We start from the raw sequence: 22543 nt of genomic DNA on the forward strand, positions 1-22543 counted from the left end.
CTATGTAACAAACCTGCACATCCTGCACATGTGCCCCTGAAATTAAAATAAAAACTGGGGGGAAAATCACCTCCTCAGAGAGTCTGACCCTGATCAGTCTAGAAAGGTGTTCCCATCTCCCCAGGCCCCAAAAGCATTCAATTTTCTCTGAAAAACTCACTATGACCTAAAATTATTTCATTTAGTTACTTGTTTATTGTTATCTCTTCCCTCCCCCAACACACACACACACACATACGACCATAATCTCTGTGGGCAGAAGCCCCATCTATCCTACTGCTGTGTCCCCAGCACCTATAACACAACATGGCACTCAGTAGGTGTTTTGGGGGGAACGCTTCTTCCCAACTCCTTGGGTTTCCATGTGGAGAGACCTCCATTAAAGTGACACTTCTGCCTCTTGCCCCGTTGGTCTACATTTCTCAACTTGGATGGAGCTAATCTACTTAAAAATTAAACACTGGGAATTTGATCTTTTTTCTTCCTTCTCTGGCCCAAACTATGTGAAGCAATAATTCTTGCTAAGTGTCTCCACTCTGTAAACCCAAGTGTTTCTTGGGGGGACCCACCCAAGGTCTGACTGGGAGCTGGAGGGTCCTGTGGGGAGAGTGCAAGGACATTCCCTTGGCTGCTCACCTAAGCAGCTTCATGCTTTAATCTAGCTCACCTAAAATGCCCTAATCTAGCTTATATTAGGAGTAAAGCATGACTTCTGATCGCCTGTGTTTGACTCCCATTGCTTTAGAACTTGGTCAGGGAGACAGGGTTTCTTTTATTGGGCCTCTTAAAACCCCAATAATAGATGCTGAAAACTGATCCAATGGGGTGGATAAAAGTCCATTTTCAAAAGCTTCACCGATGATTCTGATGTGTTTCCAGGCTTGAGAACCCCTGATTAAAAACTCCAGCTTTCAGGAGCCTGTTGAGGGCAGAACATAGAACCACAGAGGACAGCAGAAGGCAGATAATCTCTGAATTAGAGTGAACTGGTTTTACAATTTAAAAAAAAAAGCATTCATATAAAATTAAGGACACAGTTCAAATCCCTGAACTTACTCAGAAAGTCTTTCGGTTTCCACTTTTCCTTGATGAATATGATTCCTATGATGGCACTAGCTGAAAAATGAAGCACAAAGAAAAGGGAATTGAGGCTGCCGTCAGTGAAAGGGCATCCCTTCGCCCAGGCCCTCTGGGTGGCTCCTTTGCACTGGAACTTGGTACTTCCTAACCTGTCACTCACGCTGCCAAGAGCTTGGTTCCTGTGTGATTCCATCTAGGAAAGGGAGGCTCAGAGAGGAGCCTTCCTTCCTGAGGATTTCCTACAAGGCCAGAAGCATTGAGTACCTGCTGTGTGACAGGCGATTTACACAAGTTATTTCTGGCATGTTCACCCTTGGGGGTGGGTACTCTCATTATTCCTATTTGACAAATGGGGACACTGAAGCTGAGAGAGGTAAAGGGCCCACTCAAGATCATGAAGGTGGTAGGTGAAGGCAAGACTTGAACCCAGGACTGCAGGAGGCTCTTACTTCTTCCACCGTAACACCCACCTCTGACATTTCCCTGGCTCTTTCCTCTTCCTGGTTCTTCCATGTTCACAGATGTACTCAAACACCCTTGGGACTGCCCAAAAGAATAGGGCTGGCAGTCACTGTGAACAGACCTGGATCGCTCACTACCCTAGTTCTGCCTCTTCTGGCTGTGTGTCCTTGGATATGTCACTTCACCTGAGTCTCAGTTCTCTAATCTATGAAATACGGTGTTAGATCCAGCTGGCACCAGCTCATAGAATGTTAAATATTTTGTTAAACATTCAGAAAACCATCCGCAGTTTGAAATCAGCCACAGTAGGAGTAATAATGTCTATACCATATAAACTGGCAAGTGCTACAAATCAGGTCTTCCTTTTCTCCTTTCCACCTTTCCATCCCTTTTCTCCATCTCTCCCTCTCCTCTTCTTTTTCTTCTCCTTTGTCTCTCTGAGAGGTGGTTTACCAGCATACCATTGAAAATTACTTTTCTGAATGATAGGGGTAATTCAATGATATATGTAAGTCATTTGGCACACAGTCAATCTCAATAACTAAGCTAGTATTATTACTAAAAGTACCTGGAGCAGTGATGGTTAAGTCATAGATATCCAATAAGTGATAATCATTATTATTTTTAATATTACTCCTCACTGGATGACTTCAGAAGCTCTAGGGCCCCTTAATTCCCAGTGGCTGATATCTGAAGTTTTATCATTATAACTTGGCCTCTTTAAAAAAATAAAAGAATTTGGTTATTTGAACCTTATTAAAATTCAAAGACTAATATTTAAAGCACCAGTCACTTAGACACTTATTTCTCATTGGGAAAAAGGTTTGGGAGCCCTCTGGAGATACCTGCAGTGGGCAGAGCAGAGTGATAAGGCTACAGGTATGATCACATAGAGGGGCTGGGGAGTAACATAACAGAAACACAGAAAATGGTCCGGAAGTAAGACAATAGGGACAGGCTGAGACTCTGGCAAACTACTTGCCTCAGCTAAAGACATTCAAATTACATTTAAAAAATACTGTGTGGGAAAAAACACATGCCATGTCTGAGGACCTCATTGACTTTGTAAGCTGTCAGTTCACCAACCCGGGTTAGAAAAAACAGGGCCTTATGACAGGATCAGGGAAAGTAAATAGGTTTCTGCTCCTTTGCCAACTCCTGGTGATTGGTAGTGACTGTTGGAAACACTGAGAATTCTGAGGCCCCATCTCTGCTCTCTGGGAGGGAGTGCCATGATTGATTAATGATCTCTGCCTTGAGCACAGGAAGGGAGTGGCACATAGTTACCATGCATCTGCCATCCCTTGTATAGAAGAGAACCTCTTAACTCAAGGAGGAATAAGACCCAAAATATGACTTTCCCCTTTAAGAGCAGAGGAGAGCATCTGGGCAGAGTAGTGCTTGCCAGTAAAATAGAAAGAAATATTTCAAAGCAAGTTCATTGTCCTGGCTGCTATGCATACAAAAAAGCTATTGTTCACTAATCTACTAACATCTTTTCTTTAAGAAGAAATTCTTTTTTTTCTAATTTTGTTTTGCTTGTGTTCTCATGAACATTAAAGCTCCCTTGTCTTTTAGTTGGTTCAAAAGTTCTGATACACTGGTTCAGTGATTATGGAAATCATAGAAAGCCGGCAGATGAGAAAGTTAATGGCCAGGTGCAGTGGCTTACGATTGTAGTACCAGCACTTTGGGAGGAAAGGCAGGCAGATAGTTTGAGCTCAAGAATTTGAGACCAGCCTGGCCTGGCCCCAAACCCTACAAAAGCTTAATTTGTGTTTGTGCAATCAAAGCTCACTGCAGCCTCAAACTCTAGACTTAAGAGATCCTCCTGTTTCTGTTTCCCAAGTAGCTAGGGCCACAGGTGCACACCACCACGCCCAGCTAATTGTTTTTCTTTCTTTCTTTTTTTTTTTTTTTGGTAGAGATGGGGTCTCTCCATGTTGCCCCAGCTGGTCTCAAACTCCTGGCCTCAAGTGATCCTCACACTTCAGCCTCCCAAGTAGCTGGGATTATAGGTACAAGCCACTGCACCCAGTGACAAACTTAATGTATCTTGACGGTGAAAAGATACAGGGGTTAAGGTTTATCTTCCTTCTTCTTTTAGAAATAAAAAGCAATCCTAATAAACTTTCTGAATCTTAAACAGATCCTGGAGCCACACAGCCCAGTTCATATCCCAGCCCTGTTACTCACTAGTGTCATTTGGGGAAAGTAATTTCATTACCCTGTGCCTTAGTTTCCTCATCTGTTAAATGGGGATAACAACACCACCTTCCTCAACAGGTGGCTGGAAGATTAGCAGAATTAATATCTGTAAGCACTTACAGGGCCTGGTGTGTCTGAAGTCCTTTGTATTAGGTTATTACTATCCAAGCTAAAGCTGGTTTGTTCAATGGACACCTTTGATCCTGGCAGTGGCACTCTGGTCACACAGCTGGAAGCACCCCAGGGGAGGGTGGGGCAGCCCTGGTCTTACCTATCACGGAGACTGCGCTGAGGGGCACGATGAGTGACAGCGGTGCGAAAGCGTAGGAGGCGAACACACCCAGCTCACCCAGAAGCATCAGGAACAGGCCCAGCCACCATGTCTTGGTCTTGAAATAGGCCCGGGGATCCTTGCAGCCTGCCAGGCGGATGTGGCAGTACTTCTAGAAACCCAAGAAATAATGTAATTTGCTCATATGTTTGGGGGAAAAAATGCTATGATGTAGTTACCCTAAATCTACCCCCGACTTGAAAATAAATTGGGAAGACTTGTCAGGTTCTTGTGGAGTGCTGACTCACAGAAGAGTAAAACAGTAGGGATCTAAATACTAGACGGTTATTCTAGGACAGTAGTACTCCAACAGGCTGGGAATCCTTATAGGCCCCTGGGAAGCTCTGACAAAATACCCGCCTGGGCCTCATCCTGAGTCAGTCCCAGAGAGGTGTGGGTGAGCCTGAGAACAGGCATTTCTAATGCACGTCACAGGCAATGTGCAGTCTCAGGGTGGGAGCCACAGTCTAAGGATCCCCCGTGGCCTGGCCCTTGGGTCGACCTCCTCCCTTTCTCTGCAGTTTCCAGGATTCCTCATGTTTGGATGCCCAAGTGTACGGCACACTCCTTCCTGTCTACATGGCAGCAGCTCTCACTGGGCAGTTGTGTGGGTATCAGTGGACCTTGCTCTCCCTGGGGTGGTTACGTGGCTCAAGTATGATCAATATTCTTTTTTGGAGAAATGTGAACCTGTGACATGGAAACTGAGGTGGTAACTAACAGGCTAGAAAGTCACATTGACTTAAAGGACCAAGTCTGCCATTTGGGGAGGATCATGATGTGGGCTGCCCAGAGGCAGATAAATAACCAGAGATGCTGCCCTGGAGAAAGAAGAGAATGAATCATTCAAGTAGCTAAGAGACCACATGGTCTCAGCGACACATGGAAACATACACACCCCAGAGCTGAGATGCATAGGGTACAGGTGTGTGCCCATGCGTGTGCCCACAGGGATCACAGTCTCCTGCCTGCTCCAGGGCCAGGGAGAGCAGCCCACTGCAGGCAGAAGCTGGGCAGTGCTGGTGGAGTGAAGCCGGCCAGTGTGCTGTGGGATTCATCCTGTTAGCAGGTATCAAGTCTTATTTGGGTTTCCCAGAAGCAGTCCCTGAGACAAGAACGTGGGAGCAGGTAGTCTGTATGAGATGATTCCAGGGAGCTCAAGTAAGGGAGGGGGAAAGTGAGGCAGGGAACGGAGATGAAAGGTGGTTCATGAGCGAATTAGTCCCGTGGGCAACTGGGGCTCAGTCCCACAGGGGACCCTCTGAAAAACCCTGTGAATCTCACCTTAGAATCATCCTAGCAGAGGATAAGAGCCTGGGCCTTTTACTCCCTGCCTCCCACCCCTCCTGGCAGAAGGCAGCCTCCAGGGGCATTAACTGTCCCACTCCCCCAGTGCAAACCCCAGTTGTGCCTGCATGCCAGTAGCACCAGCTCCCTGGTGCCCCCATGAGAAGCTCATTAGCTATCAACTTGCTCCACACCACAGCTGCTTGTGAACTCAGACAGGCCAAGGGGACCTGGAGGTCAGTAGGGGGGTCCCCAGCAGCTATACAGGGCATCCCAGAGGCTTGTAAGTAATGAACAATGCTGTAATTCGAGTTGAGTTTGACAAAACTATGGTAATTCCAGCAGCTATGTGGCAAGGCAAAGAGAGGATGATACCAGAGCCAGGGAAGCTAGCAGGAGGTCACTGCAAAGCCCAAGGAGAGATGGTGAGGACCTGGCTAGGAGAGTGAGGGCAGGATGGAGTGGGGCCACCAAATCAAGAGAAATCCTGGAACGGCCCACAAGGTATTGTCCCAGGTGCAGCCCAGGGATAGAGTAGGCAAGGCCCTGCAGAAAGGAGGCAGCTGGACCTGGATAAGACACCCTGACTTATCTGCTGTGTCTCTGCCCCCAGACAGTGCTGGTGACTGAAACTTACCTGGAGGTTAAGTGCAATGCTGACCACAAGGTGCCCAAAGATCGCCAAGAGGGCGCCGATCAGGTTTTCCTGTAAGGAAAGTTCACAGGAGTAGACATGATTTGGGCACAAGCCAGGGGGCCCCAGGACACTTTTGACACTCAACCATTTGCTGCCCCAAAACAAAACCAGAAAAACAGTATCAGTGACAAAGCCACATTCCAGACCCACAACTGGAATTTTACTACTCCAGGTTAATCTGGCTGCTTTGCTAGTTTATAAATCGCTGTCCCGAATTGGATACTTTGGTGGCCCAATCACACTGACCTGACAAGGTCGAAACCTGCTGTGCTATTCCCTTTAAAGTATTAACTTGCCGGCCGGACACGGTGGCTCACATCTGTAATCCCAGCACTTTGGGAGGCCAAGGCAGGTGGATCACGAGGTCAGGAGATCGAGACCATCCTGGCTAACACGGTGAAACCCCGTCTCTACTAAAAATACAAAAAATTAGCCGGGCGTGGTGGCGGGTGCCTGTAGTCCCAGCTACTCGGGGGGCTGAGGCAGGAGAATGGCATGAACCCAGGAGAGCTTGCAGTGAGCCGAGATGCGCCACTGCACTCCAGCCTGGGTGACAGAGCTAGACTCCGTCTCAAAAAAAAAATAAAAGTATTAACTTGCCATCATCTTGTGCAGAAAAGCAACATTCCAAAATCAGAATTTACAAGAGAAATACAGGCCAGAGAATACTTTTTGCTATCTTGTCAACAGAGTCTTCAATTTCCCAGAGGGATTTCAATGAAACTCTTTTAACTGGCTCACTTGCTTAGGGCATTTTCAATTATTCAATTTATAAAAAGTTAATTTACATCACCTATGAGTTAGGTTCAGACTTCCTGGCATGGAATTTTTTACTTTATAAAATGAGTACCAAACACATATTCATTGTAGAGTAATTAGGAAATACATATAGATAATAATAAATTAGACAAGGTAGCATGAGAAAAAAATGAAAAATAAAAATAACAATAACACCAAAACCATAATAGAAAAGTCACCTTTAATTCTATAACCCAGAGATAATGACTATAAACATTTTGGTTCTTATTCCTGCAAACATTTTCCTGTCCACAAATTTACATATCAATGGAAATGTTAATGTACTTTATAAAAATAAGATTACCATCTGTTTTATAATCTGTTTTTTTATTTAGCATATTATGAACACATTTCCCTGTCAGGCATACCTAATTTGTCATTTTTATTAAATGTCAAATAACTCATTATTTTTGGATGTGTCATGTTTTATATCATAGCTTTGCTATTACTGGATATTTAGGTTGTTTCCTTTATTATTAATTTTTCATTTAATTTTACTGTAGACTCAGGGGGTACATATGCAGGTGTGTTACATGGGTATATTGTGTAATGCTGAGGTTTGGGTTTCTAGTGAACCCATCACCCAAATAAGTGAACACAGTACCCAATCGGTAATTTTTCAACTCTTGCCCTCACCCCAACCCTTCCCCGTTTTGGAGTCCCCCGTGTCTATTATGTTTCCTTTTTAAAAAACAATGCTGTGATTGAAGAGCCTAGTGCACACATTTTTGTGCATTTGTCTGGATTAGTCCCTTGGGACAAATTCTTATAAGTGGAATTGCTGGGCCAAAGTGTACTAGCATTTAAACCACACTATAGTGAGTCCCCAGTACACCCTTCAGCCTTATTCCACCACTGGACACCAAGGAATGCTCTATGCTGGCCATTGCTGCATCCTCCTTCCCAGCATGTTCTCTTCCCAACCCCAGCTGGCTCCCCTCCCTGGTGAAATCCTGCCCATTCTTCAAGGCATGGGACAGGCCCTAGGGAATCGGCAGTTAACAAGACAAACAGTCCTCCCTGTCATATGTTCAGTCCATCTGGAAAGACAGATAACTAGCAAGCTGCCCCGCAGTGGCCAGAGCTGGCCAAGGCTTCCTCCTCAGGACAGAGTCAGCAGTAATAGTGAAGTCAATCCTCCCTCGAAGCTTCCCTCTCCTAGATCGCGGGGCTTAGAGAGCTGAGGGCAGGTCTTCCCTGAGAAGGGGCAGTTGGCCAGGGACAGGCGAGGGCAGGAGGACTGAGAGGGAGGCCCACCAATTGAAATCACCATGGACAGTTGTCCTGAACTTCTCTCCCAACAAGGCTCAGGGCTGCCACAGAAGGGAAAAACGTGAAGCCAGGGGACTCCAGTCTAGTCCCAGCTCTGCCATCATGACCTCACCACATCTGAGATGTGTCCCCCACGTGGAAAAGGTCAGAGCTGGGAACTGATTCTGACTCATCTGATGAGCAGCAAGATGGAATAAAGCCACCTGCAGGCAGAACACGTCCTTCCTGTAGGATCACAGGATCTCAGAGCTAAAAGGCTTGCTGGAGACCTGCCCAGCCAGGGTTTCCCCAGCCGAGTTCCCAGAGATGCTAATGGGGTTCCAAGGCAAGCAAAGCACCATGTAGTTAAAGGCAATGCATCCTCTACCCACTGCTGGGAGGCCCCCAGAGCATGTTAGAGGCTCTCAGAGGAGTTTCTCCTTGTCTCACTCAGGTTCTCAAACTCATTTGACTCTAGAACTCTTAACTTGGAATCCAGCCATGGGTGTCTGGAGTAAGTATCTATGACTCTCACTTGACTAACATTTTAATCCTTTCCTTTTCTTCTGATAAAGGGCACCCTGATTTTGCTGGGGAGGACTCTTCTCCACCCCCTCCCCATTGGACACAGTCTTATTGGAACTGTCATTCCCAGTGCTCCATCTTCCCTAGACACCATGGCCCAAGTGTGACCCAAGCCAGGCAGGCCAGAATCTCTTTCTCTGGGATCCAGATCTTGGACTGAGAAACACAAAGGCTGAAGAAAGGCTGGCTCCCTTCAGCCCAAGGTGAGGCCCGAACAAATCATTAGTTGCTGCTCCTCAGGACCCTGGAGCCATCCTCGCTCTGGACCTTCCTGAAGCCAGGAACAGTCCAGTCTCTTGCTTAAGAACTTGTTTCTGTTACTTGCAACTAAAAAGCTCAACAGAATCAACACTTTGGGGAAAAGCAGTTTGGGACATATTTATTATTAGTCCAACTTCTCATAAACATGAGTGAGGTTTTTTCTTCCCCTTTCTTAGAGGCATGGCTTTGGTGGACAAAAAAGGCAATCTGCTTTTCTTTTGTAAAAAGAAATATGTTATTCAAATTTAGTTTTTTGAAATAAAACCTTACCACAGAACTAATTATTATAAATCTAACAAATTATATTTACAAATATAATGACTCTTAGTTTCAATATTTTAATGCTCCTTGCACACAAAAAAATTAGCTTATAACTTTCCATTTAAAAAGTCAATTATAGAACATCTGCTTCTGGTAAGATAGAGTAGATGCACTTTTCCCTATTCTTCCTGCTATGTACAACTAAAACCCTGGTCATCACATATAAGACAAACATAAGGCCAGGCATGGTGGCTCACGCCTGTAATCCCAGCACTTTGGGAGGCCGAGGTGGGTGGATCACCTGAGGTCAGGAGTTCCAGACCAGTCTGGCCAACTTGGTGAAACTCCATCTCTACTAAAAAAAAAAAACACAAAAATTATCTGGGTGTGGTGGTGGGTGCCTATAATCCCAGCTACTCAGGAGGCTGAGGCAGGAGAATCACTTGAACCCAGGAGGCGGAGGTTACAGTGAGCCGAGATCGTGCCATTGCACTCCAGCCTGGGTGACAACAGCGAAACTCTGTCTCAAAAAAAAAAAAAAAAAGACAATTCTGAAGGCAGAGAGAAGAAGGCAGACAAGCTAGAAAAGAATGGCATATGGTGAGCTTCTTGGGTATTCTCTATTCTTTTTGCCTCATACATCCCAAACTTGTAGATGAAGCAGCCAGCACTCTGGAAATACCAACAGGGGCGGAGCAGGGAAAACAAAAGCCGCAAGAAAAGCCTCCTCTCACTACCAAAGGACAAGCTGATGGGAAGCTTGGCAAGAAAAACACTTTTAGACAATAACCTCCAAACTCCAAACACCACAAGGAACAAGGTACCTGTACGTCTGAATGTTTGAGCCAGCTATCCCCTAAGTTTATATGTTGAAGTCCTAACCCCTAAGGGGATGGTATTAGGAGGTGGTGTCTTTGGGAAGTGACTAGGTCATGCAGAGGAGCCCTCATGAATGGGATTAGTGTTCTTAAAAAAGAGGCCCAAGAGAGGCTGCTCGCCCCTTCCATCACGCGAGGACACAGGGAGGAGGTGCCATCTATGAGATGGCAGGCCCTCACCAGACACCCAATCTGCTAGTGCCTTGATCGTGGACTTCCCAGCTTTCAGAACTGTGAGAAACACATTTCTGTTGTTATAAGCTACCCAGTTTATGGCATTTTGTTACAGCAGCCCAAATGAACTAAGTCAGCCCCCCAACTCCCCTGCTGGGACTATCAGGAAAGGCTAAGTAGGGAGCCAGTCCTCCTCCCCATGGTGTCAACGGAGAGCACACAGAGAGCCTAGACTTCTACCTTTGATGCAGAAAAGTTTTAAATTTTGATGAAGTCTAACCTATCTATTGTTTTCTTTTGTTGTTTATGCTTTTGGTGTCATATTTTGTGACAATAATAGCATCATGGGTGGGGGAGAGAGATGGAGCTATATAGGTACGACATTTCATGTACTACTAAAATTAAGTTGGTGTTAATCTGAACTAGATTGTTATAAGTTAAGGTGTTAATTGTCATCCTCAGCACAATCACTAAAATGATAACTCAAAATACATAGTAAAAGAAATGACAAGGGAATTAAAATGGTACACTACAAAATATATGTATTTAACACAAAAGAAGGCAGCAACGAAGGAACTGAACTAAAAGAGACAAAAACTGTTGCCTGATTTAAATGAACACCTTTATTTCCTTCTAAGAATTTTATAGTTTTAGCTCTTATATTTAGCTCTCCAATCCATTTTGAGTTAATTTTTATGCATGGTGTGAGGTGGGAATCCAATTTCATTCACTCTTTTACATGTGGCTATCCAGTTATCCCTGCACTATTTGTTGAAAAGACTATTCTTTCTCCATTGAATAGTCTTAGCATCTTTGTTGAAATCAATTGATCATAGATGTATGGGTTAATTTCTGGACTCTGAATTCTATCCCATTGATTTATTTATCTGTCTTTATGCCAGTACTATATTGTTTTGACTACTGTAGTTTTGTAGTAAGTTTTGAAATCAGAAGTGTGAGTTCTTCAACTTTATTCTTCTTCCTCCAAGATTGTTTTGGCTATTTTGGGTCCCCTGGATTTCCATATGGATTTTAGGATCAGCTTGTCTCAAGGTAGTTCCTACAATTTCCCTTGGATTTTTTTCATTGACTTGTTGGTTATTTAGGAGGATGTTGTTAAATTTATACATATTTGTGAACTTCCCACTTTGTTTTTGTGAATTTCCTTTTGTGATTGATTTTTAATTTCATTCCATTGTGATCAGAAAACATACTTCGTATAATTTCAATCTTTTAAATGTAATGAGACTTGTTTTCTGTCCTAATATGTGCTCTATCCCAGAAAATTTGTATTTTGCTTTTGTTGAGTGGAATATTCTATGGATTTCTGTCAGTTCTAGTTGCTTAACAGTGTTGTTCAAGTCTTCTATTTCCTTGCTGATCTCCTAATTATTCTATCCATTAGTAAAAGTGGTGTATTCGCTATTCAAGTCTTTGGCTATTATTGTCTATTTCTTCCTTTGATTCTGTCAGTTTTTGCTTCATGTATTTTGGGGCTCTGTAGGTGCATATATTTTACAATTGTTACATCTTCTTGATGAATTCACCCCTTCATCATAATATAATGTCCTTCTTTGTACCTTGTAACAATTTTATCTTCAAGTCTATTTTGTTTAATATTAGTACAGCCACTCCAGCTCTCCTTTGGTTATTGTTTACATAGAATATCTTCTTCTTTTTTACTTTCAATCTATTTGTGTCTTTGAATTTAAAGACAATCTTTTGTAGCACATACTTGAATGTTTTAAAATATATATTCTGCCAATCTCTGCCTTTTACTTGGAGAGTTTAACCCACTTACATTTAATAATAATTAGTGATAAGAAAGGACTTCTGTCATTTTGCCATTTGTTTTCTATAGTCTCTTTTTGTTCCTCAATTCCTCCATTACTGCCCTCTTTTGTGGTAGATATGTTTTCTAGTGTACCACTTTAATTCCCTTGTCATTTATTTTGCTATATATTTATTTTCTTAATGGTTGTGCTGAGGATTATAATTAACACCTTAATTTGTAACAATCTAGTTCAGATTAATAGCAACTTAATTTTAGTGTTATACAAATCTTTGCTCCTATATTGTTCCATCTCTCTCCCCCACCCATTATGCTATTATTGTCACAGATTTCTTAATTCCTTTTAAAACTTAATCATCTGATATGGGTAGACGGAATTCTGCCTTCCTTTCATTTAGAAATGATATCTAATTGGAGTTTCCATGTCTCTCTTTTCTTTCCCAATCAATAGAAGGAACTCAGTTTATGTTTCCTGAATACATGACTTAATCTAAGCACAAATCAATGGCAATAATTGAGAGAGTGCTGAGAAAAAGGTGGAATGTCAAAGGAGGAATTTACTCTGGGCACCAGACTCGAACTACTTGGCTTAATATTATGTAGCAAAGGCAGTATGGAAGGACCATAGCTAAAATTTAGGCTCTCAGACTTTCAGCCCGAGTTTTTTTTACATGCCTGGCCTGCTCTTCCAACCTTCACATGGCACCCGGCCTAAGGCAGAGCATACCCAACCCCCTCAACCAACATTTGTGGCTGAAGAGGACTGCAGAAGGCAACCTACAACGTACAGTATTTTGTGGAAACTAAGAGGACATCATAATCCTAAGGAATTGCTCCAGCACAATAAGTGTGTGGAGTGTGGTTATTCAGAGGTTAGGCTCTAGAGTCAGGCAGACCTCACCTTGAATCCAGCCTCTGTCCTTCATGACACTGTGACTTGGACATACCTTTGGGCATTTGTTTCCTCAACTGTAAAATGGAGTTATTAAGGATACTTACTCCTCAGGGCAGTTGCAAGAATGAAACAAGATAAACCCATGGAAGTAACAAAGCATGATTCCTAGCACAAGTCAGAGGGCTTACGGATACAGATTTCTTTACTATGGGGCTTCTCAGAGCCTTCGATAAATACCTTCAATAAATATTAGCTATCATAGTTAGATTCAAACATCATTAAACAATAGGGCATCGTGAGAACCTCCTACGTGTTAGGCACATGCCAGTGGGAGGTGATCGGGTTTACTAGAGAGAGCTCAGCCTTTGGAAACTGACAGACTAGGCTTGTTGTAAAGATTAGAAATCATGACAACAATGATAACGATAAACTAACATTTATCAAGCACTTACTATGTGCCAAGTATTACTCTACGTACTTCAAACATACTAACTCATTTAATCCTCATAACAACCTTTTAAAGCAGGTACTATTATCATCTAATTTTCCTCAGTGAGGAAGCTGAGGCACAGCGGATAAGAGATAGCTAGTAAGTGGCTGAAGAAGGATGGGAACCCAGGTAGTCTGACACCAGAGCCCATGCTCATAATTATTATGTCAAACTATGTAATATATAAAGCTCTATAACAGGCCTGGAACAGGGTAGGTATTGAATAAATAGTAACTGTTGTTGGGAGCTGGTGAATTGGTTCTTGACCCAGTGACTCCCAGGCTAGTACAGAATACAGACACTTAAAATATTACAATCTGGCTGGGCGTGGTGGCTCATACCTGTAATCCCAGCACTTTGGGAGGTTGAGGTGGGCAGATCACTTGAGGTTGGGAGTTTGAGACCAGCCTGACCAACATGGAGAAACCCCGTCTCTACTAAAAATACAAAATTAGCCGGGCGTGGTGGTGTATGCCAGTAATCCCAGCTACTCGGGAGGTTGAGGCAGGAGAATCGCTTGAACCTGGGAGGCGGAGGTTGCAGTGAGCCGAGATTGTGCCATTGCACTCCAGCCTAGGCAACAAGAGTGGAACTCCATCTCAAAAAAAAAAAAATTACAATCTATTAGAGATGGGCACAGGAAGTACAGAGAAGGGAAGAATGGCACTACAGTCATTTGTTCCTTCAGTGCCTAGTTTGTGCCATGCCCTGTCCTTGTCATCACGTAACATACATTGAACTGACTATGTAATCACATTGTGGTTAGTGCTACACAGGAGAGGCACAGGGTACGCTACATGACAGGGACCTGACCTAGTGTTTGTATTGGGGGGTGGTCAAGAAAGGCATCCCTGAAGAATGATTTCTGAACGGAGGCCTGAAGACCTGGAGTGGTAGGGGTGGGATGGAGAAAGCCATTCCACAACGCATAGGAAGCTCCTGAGGTGGGAACAAGCAAGGGAGGGAGAGAAAGATGGCTGGTGTAAGGGGAAAAGACTCAGGGAAAAATGGGATTGGGGAACTGATTAAAGGGAACCCCCTTTAATCCAGTTTTAAAAGGGGTCCAGGGAAGATGGAAAGAAACCAGAGAAGCCCTATTCCAAGACATTGGACCTGGACCTGGGCTTAGAGAGGACAGGGAGGCTCTGAGTGACGTTATTAGGACTATGTTTCTAAAAGAGAAATCATTTCACTTGAACCCTTAGAGGTCATAAAATAAAAAAATGAATAAAATAGAAATCAGGGTTGCAAGGACTAGAAGGCCATCTTCTTTGGACTGAGGCCAGAGATTTTCTTCCACGAGGTGATGCTGACAGTTTTAAGGGACTTGATCACCTGTCTTCATGTCCCTCCATGTTCTTTGCTAGCTTTTCGTTATGTTTCACTTTCTCATTTCACCCTTCACAGCAGCTTTTTCCCATTTGATCAAAGAGAGGCTTGTCCTTCGTTTACCTTAGAATCTGACTCTGGTACATTGCCAAGTTGTAAAACCACCAGGAAATCAAGGGGAATTCTGAAATTTTGTTTCCCACGTTTCTTTGGTGATAATCAAGATGCTGTAACACCCATTCCAAGAATGACTTTTCTTCCTTCTGTCATCCATATTCCTGTTAAGGCATGACACTGGAATAGGATAGTTTGGCCCTTGTTGGAATATTCTTAAGCCAGAGTCTGGTTTGGCCGATGTTTGGACAATAAGGACTAGCTTTGTTAATTAGGTTATATTCCAGATCTGTTACATAGATTGAATGAGCTAAATTTGTTGCTCTAAGCTTTGACAAAAATATATGCAAAGTTTGTTATAAAATAAAATCATTTATACTTGAAATACATGTACAAATACTTATATACTATACTACATAATAAATGTAAAAATATATGTGCATTAAAGTATAGCATAAGCAAAGGTATAGTAAAAATAATATTTCAATTTCCCTGACCCGTTCTAGATATATCAGGTTAACACAAGGTGTCTTTAGGTGAAAAAAGTTACAGGCATAATTGATAAGCCCTTTTGGTAAACTTCACAGAAATTGTGAAAGCAAAACAAATCTTGTTGTAAATTAGGTGCATCCAGTACTTTGCTTTGAACAAAAATGAAGGTGGCTCTAATCATATTGTTAGCTGATGAAAATAGTTTATCATAACGTGATTTTTAGCATGTAACTTGGAAAGACTTTAAAATTTAGTGATACTGGAGCCTAGCGTGGTGGCTCATGCCTGTAATCCCAGCACTTTGGGAGGCCGAGGCGGGTGGATCACTTGAGGTCAGGAGTTCAGGACCAGCCTGGCCAACATGGTGAAACCCCATCTCTAGCAAATATACAAAAATTAGCCAGGTGTGATGGCTGGCACCTGTAATCCTAGCTACTTGGGAGGCTGAGGCAGGAGAATCACTTGAACCTGGGAGGCGGAGGTTGCAATGAGCCAAGATCGCGCCACTGCACTCCAGCCTGGGCAACAAGAGTGAGACTCTGTCTCAAAAAAAAGAAAAAAAAAAAAAGAATTTAGTGATACTGCTATACCAACACTCCTTCCATTCTAGGTACTTATACTAATGTGAATAAAGTTCTTAGCACTTTAGCTATGGGAACCAAAACTTGCAATAGAATGGATGCTAAACTCTACCTCATTCTAGCAATCAGTAATATTTATCTTGAATACAGAAATTAATTTTTAAAGAAAGCCTCATTCTTCTCATTCAGATATTCATTTCTAATACACTGTTTTTTTTGCTTAATAATCATTGTAAAACTTTATACTGCATTAACAGCTTTCAGTCAATCATACCAATAAAAAACTCTTCTGATCAAATCAACACTTATGAACTTTATATCCAAGGAAATTTTAATAAATGAAATTTCACTACCTATTCTACATCTTTCTTATACAGAAGTATGAAAAATTTTTCACTGGGAGGCCATCAGACTGAGACAGCTGTAGGGCCTTGGGTTCCTATGTAAGCAAACTGAATTTCAATGTAACCAGTAAAATGAAACTTAAGCATAACCAATCAAAGCATCAACTAACCTCTAACCTGATAGGGACTTTCCTCCAATCAGACCCAAATAAGGCAAGCACCTATCTGTAGCCAATCAAGCCATTTCTTTGCTTTGCTTCTGCACTCAACCTATAAAAACCTGCTGCTCAGGCCACTAAAGCAGAGTTCTCTGAACCTCTCTTCTGGTTCTGAGTGCCTGCCTGATTCATGAATCATTCTTAGCTCAAATAACTCTGTTACATTTCATTTGTCCAAAGTTTTCCTTTTAATGGAAGTATGGGAGGAGTCCACAAAACTTTCAAGTATTAAAATACACAATTTTGGAATAAAATTCTGAGGGAAATAGAATGGAAATACAAATTCAAGGAGAAAAGGGAATGATGTAAAATTTCCAACACTTAAAGAACAGCTTATATATTTTTCAGAAGGCTGATAGTGGGTACTGAATGGTCTTTATACCAAGGGCTTCAGTTAAGAGTATCTAACAGTTTTAAAAAATACCAATGTTTACATTTGGCAGAAACAGTTCAATCCATTCTCCTGCCTCAAGACTCCTGAGTAGCTGGGACTACAGGCATGTGCCACCACGCTCAGCTAATTTTTTTTGCATTTTTAGTAGAGATGGGGTTTCTCCATGTTGGCCAGGCTGGTCTCAAACTCCTGACCTCAGGTGATCTGCCTGCCTCGGCCTCCCAAAGTGCCGGGATTACAGGCATGAGCCACCAAGCCTGGCCAATACTCAACCATTTTTGATGCATAAAGATGGTAGTTTCATATTAGTTTCAAAAGCTACCTATAACTGGTAGCTATTTTATTTTTACCGCAAGGGACCAAGATGAGATGGCCTTGGATGAATGGTTGACTAAATCCACAAGGATTTAGTCTGTGAAGGTGTTAGCCTGAGAATGTGTTAATAACTCACTACTGGTGGAAGTGCAGAGCTGCAAAAGGGCCGAGGGAGGCCACTGTGGCCACAGAGACAAGTCAGGGAGTGTGGCAGGGAAGGGTGGGACCCAGAAGTGAAAACTACAAACCTCACAAGGGTGAACCCATCTAGGCAGCAAAAACACTGGAGGCTAAAAGGTTATGTAGGGGCCAAGGGAAGACTTCCCCATTGCCCTTGGAAGGTTCGCTGAAAATCAACTGATGAAAGGCAGATTAATAGGAGAAAAGGCGTATACATTGATTTGATCATCATTTTATGTGACATGGGAGCCTTCAGAGTGAAGACCCAAAGACAGAAGAGAAGCTGTCATTTTTAGTATGGACGGCTGTGTAGAAATATGATTGGACAAAGGGGCCTGATATAATGCTGATAGACTGAGTGGGGAACCCAGCCAGGTCTGTCTGTTGAGATTCTTCTCGGCCTCTCTGGGCAGCATTCCCTCCTTATATGAGGCAGGATCCTCTCTGGAATGGGGGTCTTCTGACCTATAATCAGACAAAGTAGGTCTGATAATTTCCTTATGGCCAATTTTTACAAAGAAAAGTGGAAGAAAATTGGAGTAATATTTTAGGTTGTATAGCTGGCTTTGCGGAAGGGAAGTTCCGGTGTCTGTCTCTCTCTCTCTCTTTCTTTTTAAGACAGGGTCTCACTCTGTCACCCAGGATGGAATGAGGCTGGAATGCAGTGATGTGATCTCAGCTCACTGCAACCTCCATCTCCAAGGATCAAGCCATACTCCTACCTCAGCCTCCTGAGTAGCTGGGACTACAGGTGCATGCCATTACACCCAGCTAATTTTTGTATTTTTAGTAGAGATGGCGTTTCACCATGTTGCCCAGGCTGGTCTCGAACTCCTGGGCTCAAAGGCCGCCTCAGCCTTCCAAAGTTCTGGGATTACAAGCATGAGTCACCTCAGTGCCTGCAGGGATTCTGGTTTCTATGACCTGCCTTGGGGAAGAGGGATTGTAGTTTCTATGGCTAGCCTGGTGGAGAAGAGAGGCCAGAGAAAGGAGAGCAAGAGAAGGTCAGAGAGGAACTTTTGCTTCTGAGGCTTTCTTTTTCGGGTGTGGTTTTCTGATCCCCAACACTTAGTATGATAATAAAGGCTGGTATTGATGGGGCACATGGGGTGCTAAGCCCTTTCTGTGCACCCTCCTCTTAGGGCCACAAACAACGCTATGAGATGGGTGTTACTATGAATCCTATTTTTAGCATCTAAGCCTGACTTCCAGCCTCTTGATGATAATTACTCCTCCAGACTGTCTCCATTGTGTTCTATGAAGTGTCCTTCAAAGGTGGCACAGTCAATTAGGAAAAAAACCATAATCTTATCAGTGCTGCATTTCCACTAAGGACACAGGTGGCTGAGGTTTCTTTTAAAAGCCATTTCCAATAACATGTGAATGTCCACATGTAATAACCAGTTAGAGACAGACATGATTAGCAATAGCCTAATATAACTCCACCTAAGCGTTTCAAAGGGTTTCATCAACATTAATTACGCCCCCAAACCCTTGTGAAGTGATGACGGGTCCAATTTTATGAGCATTCAAGGACAGGCCAAGAAGTTGCCACCAGCCCTGGGTTACATGGCTTGTACACACACCTACGAGACACCCTGCAGTGCCTGACATAGGGCAATGGAAAGCAAAAATGACTCCCGCCAGCAAGCCCTTCCTCCAACACTCAGGTTGGAAACCACAAATGTGGGTGCCCAGTTCTGCTGCAGGGAGGGAATGGGTAGTGCCTGGCTAGCTCCCACCTCTGGACCCCACTGGCAGCCTTCTCAACCTATTCTGCTCCTCTTTTTGCTGAGGAACCACGCTGTATGTCTTCATTGGGGTTATTTTAGAGGTGGAGCGTTCACAAGTACACGCGCACGGTTAACCCAGAACAGGGATATTCCACCTTGGAATCAGTGACTTTGTCCCTTAAGCAAAGACACGGCGCAAAGTGGAACATATGGTTCCCAGCTGAGAGGCAGGGGTGAGAACTGTCTTGGGCGGCCCCAGGCTTGGGCACTGCCAGATCAGGTTGATTCTTCTGAGGCAACACCCAATCAGGTTCCCAACTGTTTATCAAGTTGACAAGGCAGAGTAGAATAGACAGTGTCGATTGAGGTGGAAGAGAGGGAAGAAGGCAGGCAAATATCTCAGGAGCTGCTCCCGGTGGAGATCTGTTACCCAAGAAAGCCCAAGACTCGGCCAAAGTCACGGAATAAGCGACTGTCAGGGTCTCCCCACACTGCTCTGGTCCCAGTATTTTATGGGTGAGGAAGTATGAGGCCTCCCAACTACCAGGAGCCTTATATTTAGGGTAACTATATACCTTCCAAATAGGGAGACTCCTCGGATCACGTGAGGTCAGGAGTTCAAGATCAGCCTGGTCAACATGGTGAAACCTCGTCTCTACTAACAATATAAAAATTAGCTGGGCGTAGTGGCACACGCCTGTAATCCCAGCTACTCAGGAGGCTGAGGCATGAGAATCATTTGATCCCGGAAGGTGGAGGTTGCAGTGAGCCAAGATCACGCCACTGCACTCCAGCCTAGGCAACAGATTGAAACTGCATCTCAAAAAAAAAAGAAGACTCTGAGAATGAAAGGGGGCTCTATTAACATACATAGGCATGAGGCACAAACCAGGACCATGGTCACTCTACCCATGCTGCAGTCTCTCAGTGGGGAGGGTTACTGGCAAAAGAAGAGCTACTCACCCCAGCTACGCTGCCCATTGACTGTGTGGCCATGGGCAAGTTAATTAACCTCTCTGTGCCAGTTTCTTCACAGGTAAGATGGGGTTATAACAGTACCTATCTCATGAGAGATTTTGTGAGGATTAGCACAGTTCCTGTCCTATAAGTAAATAATGTTAGCTGCTTTTATTATGATGATTACAATAGTCATTGTTAATTGGTTATGAAAGGGTGGCTAAAGGACCTATATTTTATTGCCAGGAAGACTGACAGAGGTTTCATGGATGAAAAGGTGATACTTGCGCTGGAAGGCTGGGTAGGATTTTCCAAAGGCAGAAGCAGGGAGTGGTGCAGGCAGCTTCAGTTTGCTCATCTGTAAATTCCAGTCATTCTCATAACTACCCTAGAGGACAGGTATAAAACTTACCCACAGAGGGGTTACATGATTTTCCCCAAGTTATAATGCTAGAAAGTAACAGAGCTGGTGCAGAGAGCTATAATCACTGTGCACTCAGCCTGGGCCACACGGGAGACTCTGTCTCCCAAAAAAATAAGAAGAAAGGTAATAGAGCCAGGGTTTGAAGCCAAACCTCTGATTCCAAATGCCATGCTCTTAACACTCTGTTGTATCTCTAATTTTGGGTCGAATTCTGTCTTGGGAGTAGACACTTGTGAAAATGTATCTTCCTCACCTCCCTCTTAGATTATAATCAGGGACAATCTGTCTTGATGATCTATATCAGGGTGTCCAATCTTTTGGCTTCCCTGGGCCACAATGGAAGAAGAAGAACTGTCTTGGGTAACACATAAAATATGCTAACACTAATGATAGCCGCTGATGAGCTAAAAAAAAAAAATCGCAAAAAGTCTCATAATGTTTTAAGAAAGTTTATTAATTTGTGTTGGGCTGGATGCAAGGCTGTCCTGGGCTGTGGGTTGGAAACTTTATCTACATAGTTCCCGCCCCACCCAGCACAAGCTGGAGAGAGTAGGTGCTCAGATGAAATGTCTACTCGCTCAATAGAAGAATAGAGGCCTGACTTTTCCAGGCTGAGGTAAAGCTTCCACAGTGTCAATATCCTGCTGGGAGCTGCTTCCTGGGCAGCTCAGCCTTGGGGCTTCCTGTAGCAGAGTGCCCTCCCCAACAACCAAAATTTATACCCTGATGGGCAGGGCAGAGGGCAGGGCTGCAACTCTAGGACAAACAGCTTGCTCCTAACTTCATCCCACCCATCAAGCTGGACTTAAGACTTGTCTCTCAATATTTTCCTCCTCCCAAAGGTAAGAGATGAGTTGTGAGCAGCCTGCCCAGCCCACATGACCACTTTTCTGAGACCTGCCTGTAATGGTAGAGCCTCAGAAACCATGTTTGCCAGGTGGCATCAGCTGAGTGACACTCCTTGGCCATCACCAACTGGACCAGGTAGATACCTTACCCAAGCTGGCCACTCAGGTCTTCCCTCTTTTGAAGGGGAGGCATGAGTTCCAGCACCTTCCAAGCCCCACTGCCTTTTCTGCCACAGGGTTTCAGGAGCTACCCTGTTAGCCTTATAATAATTTTCCTTTTTGTCTCAGCTTCTCTGAAATGGGTTTTTACTCCTTGCAATCAAAATAGCCTTAACAAAATCGAGAAAGGAGACAGCTTTCCCTCAAAACCCCTCTCCCCATCCCCACGCAGAATTAACCACACCTTCGCCTCTACTCTGTGTACCTTCATCTGTTCCTCTTGGAAACCCCGTGGCATTTCTGAGTCACAGGCTTCCTACATGCCTAGTACATGGTCAGACACTGCGTTAGGTGCTTTTTCATTGATCCACACAGCTGTTGGGAGGGAAGGATGAAAACCAACATTCTACAGATGAGATAACAGGAGCTCTGCAGTGTTGCACCATATACCCAAGGTCACTTAGCTAAGAAGGAACAGAGTGTGGATTTGGATCCAGGTCCTCTTCTCTTTACCCCACCCAGTACTTCAGTCAGCTCGATCATCATCACAACCATGCCTGTCCCTCACCTCAATTCATACATCCTTGGTAGAGTCATCATGAATTATTCATCTTTGCTCTGGCAGGAAGATATTCCATACTAGGCAACTAAATTGATTTTGTGATTAAAATGGAAACTTACTAGAAATCTCATCAGGGAAAGTGCTCTGAGTTTTCTCAGATTCTTATATTTGTCCATTTGGCATCCATTTATCACAGGGCCAATTATATTAACTGATTTTTTATATTCTAAGGAGCATACCTCTCATATGCTAACTAACCATTCCAGAGCTGCAAACTTCTCCTTTATTAAACCCTCACACCCCAGGTCAATATTTCCCCTGCTCTAAATCAACCCAGGGCTACATACCAGACAACCCAGAGTTCTTCAACTCAGCCAGTCCTAAACTGTTCGCCCCGTCCTGCCGTGCCTTTCCCACAGAGAAACACAATAAAGGCTCTGATC

At 43.7% G+C, this 22543-nt stretch overlaps 1 protein-coding gene across 8 annotated transcripts in view; it reads right to left on the minus strand.

Moving 5' to 3' along the window:
* Positions 1 to 22543, minus strand: part of NIPAL3 (NIPA like domain containing 3) — a 54987-nt gene that overhangs the window by 24533 nt on the left and 7911 nt on the right. For 5 of the 8 annotated variants that reach the window (XM_028838113.2, XM_077969654.1, XM_077969646.1 and 2 more), the window contains exons 2-4: positions 6006 to 6074; positions 4022 to 4193; positions 1057 to 1116 (exon numbers count right to left, since the gene is read on the minus strand). In XM_028838113.2, the coding sequence (XP_028693946.2) occupies positions 1057 to 1116; positions 4022 to 4193; positions 6006 to 6074 (301 nt within the window). Of the gene's footprint in view, positions 1 to 1056; positions 1117 to 4021; positions 4194 to 6005; positions 6075 to 6311; positions 6479 to 6620; positions 6630 to 22543 lie in introns of those variants that run through there. The other 3 variants (XM_077969653.1, XM_028838111.2, XM_077969660.1) reach the window with 3 other exon arrangements.

This window comes from Macaca mulatta, chromosome 1 (assembly GCF_049350105.2).
Source record: "Macaca mulatta isolate MMU2019108-1 chromosome 1, T2T-MMU8v2.0, whole genome shotgun sequence".
Taxonomy (NCBI): Eukaryota; Metazoa; Chordata; class Mammalia; order Primates; family Cercopithecidae; genus Macaca; species Macaca mulatta.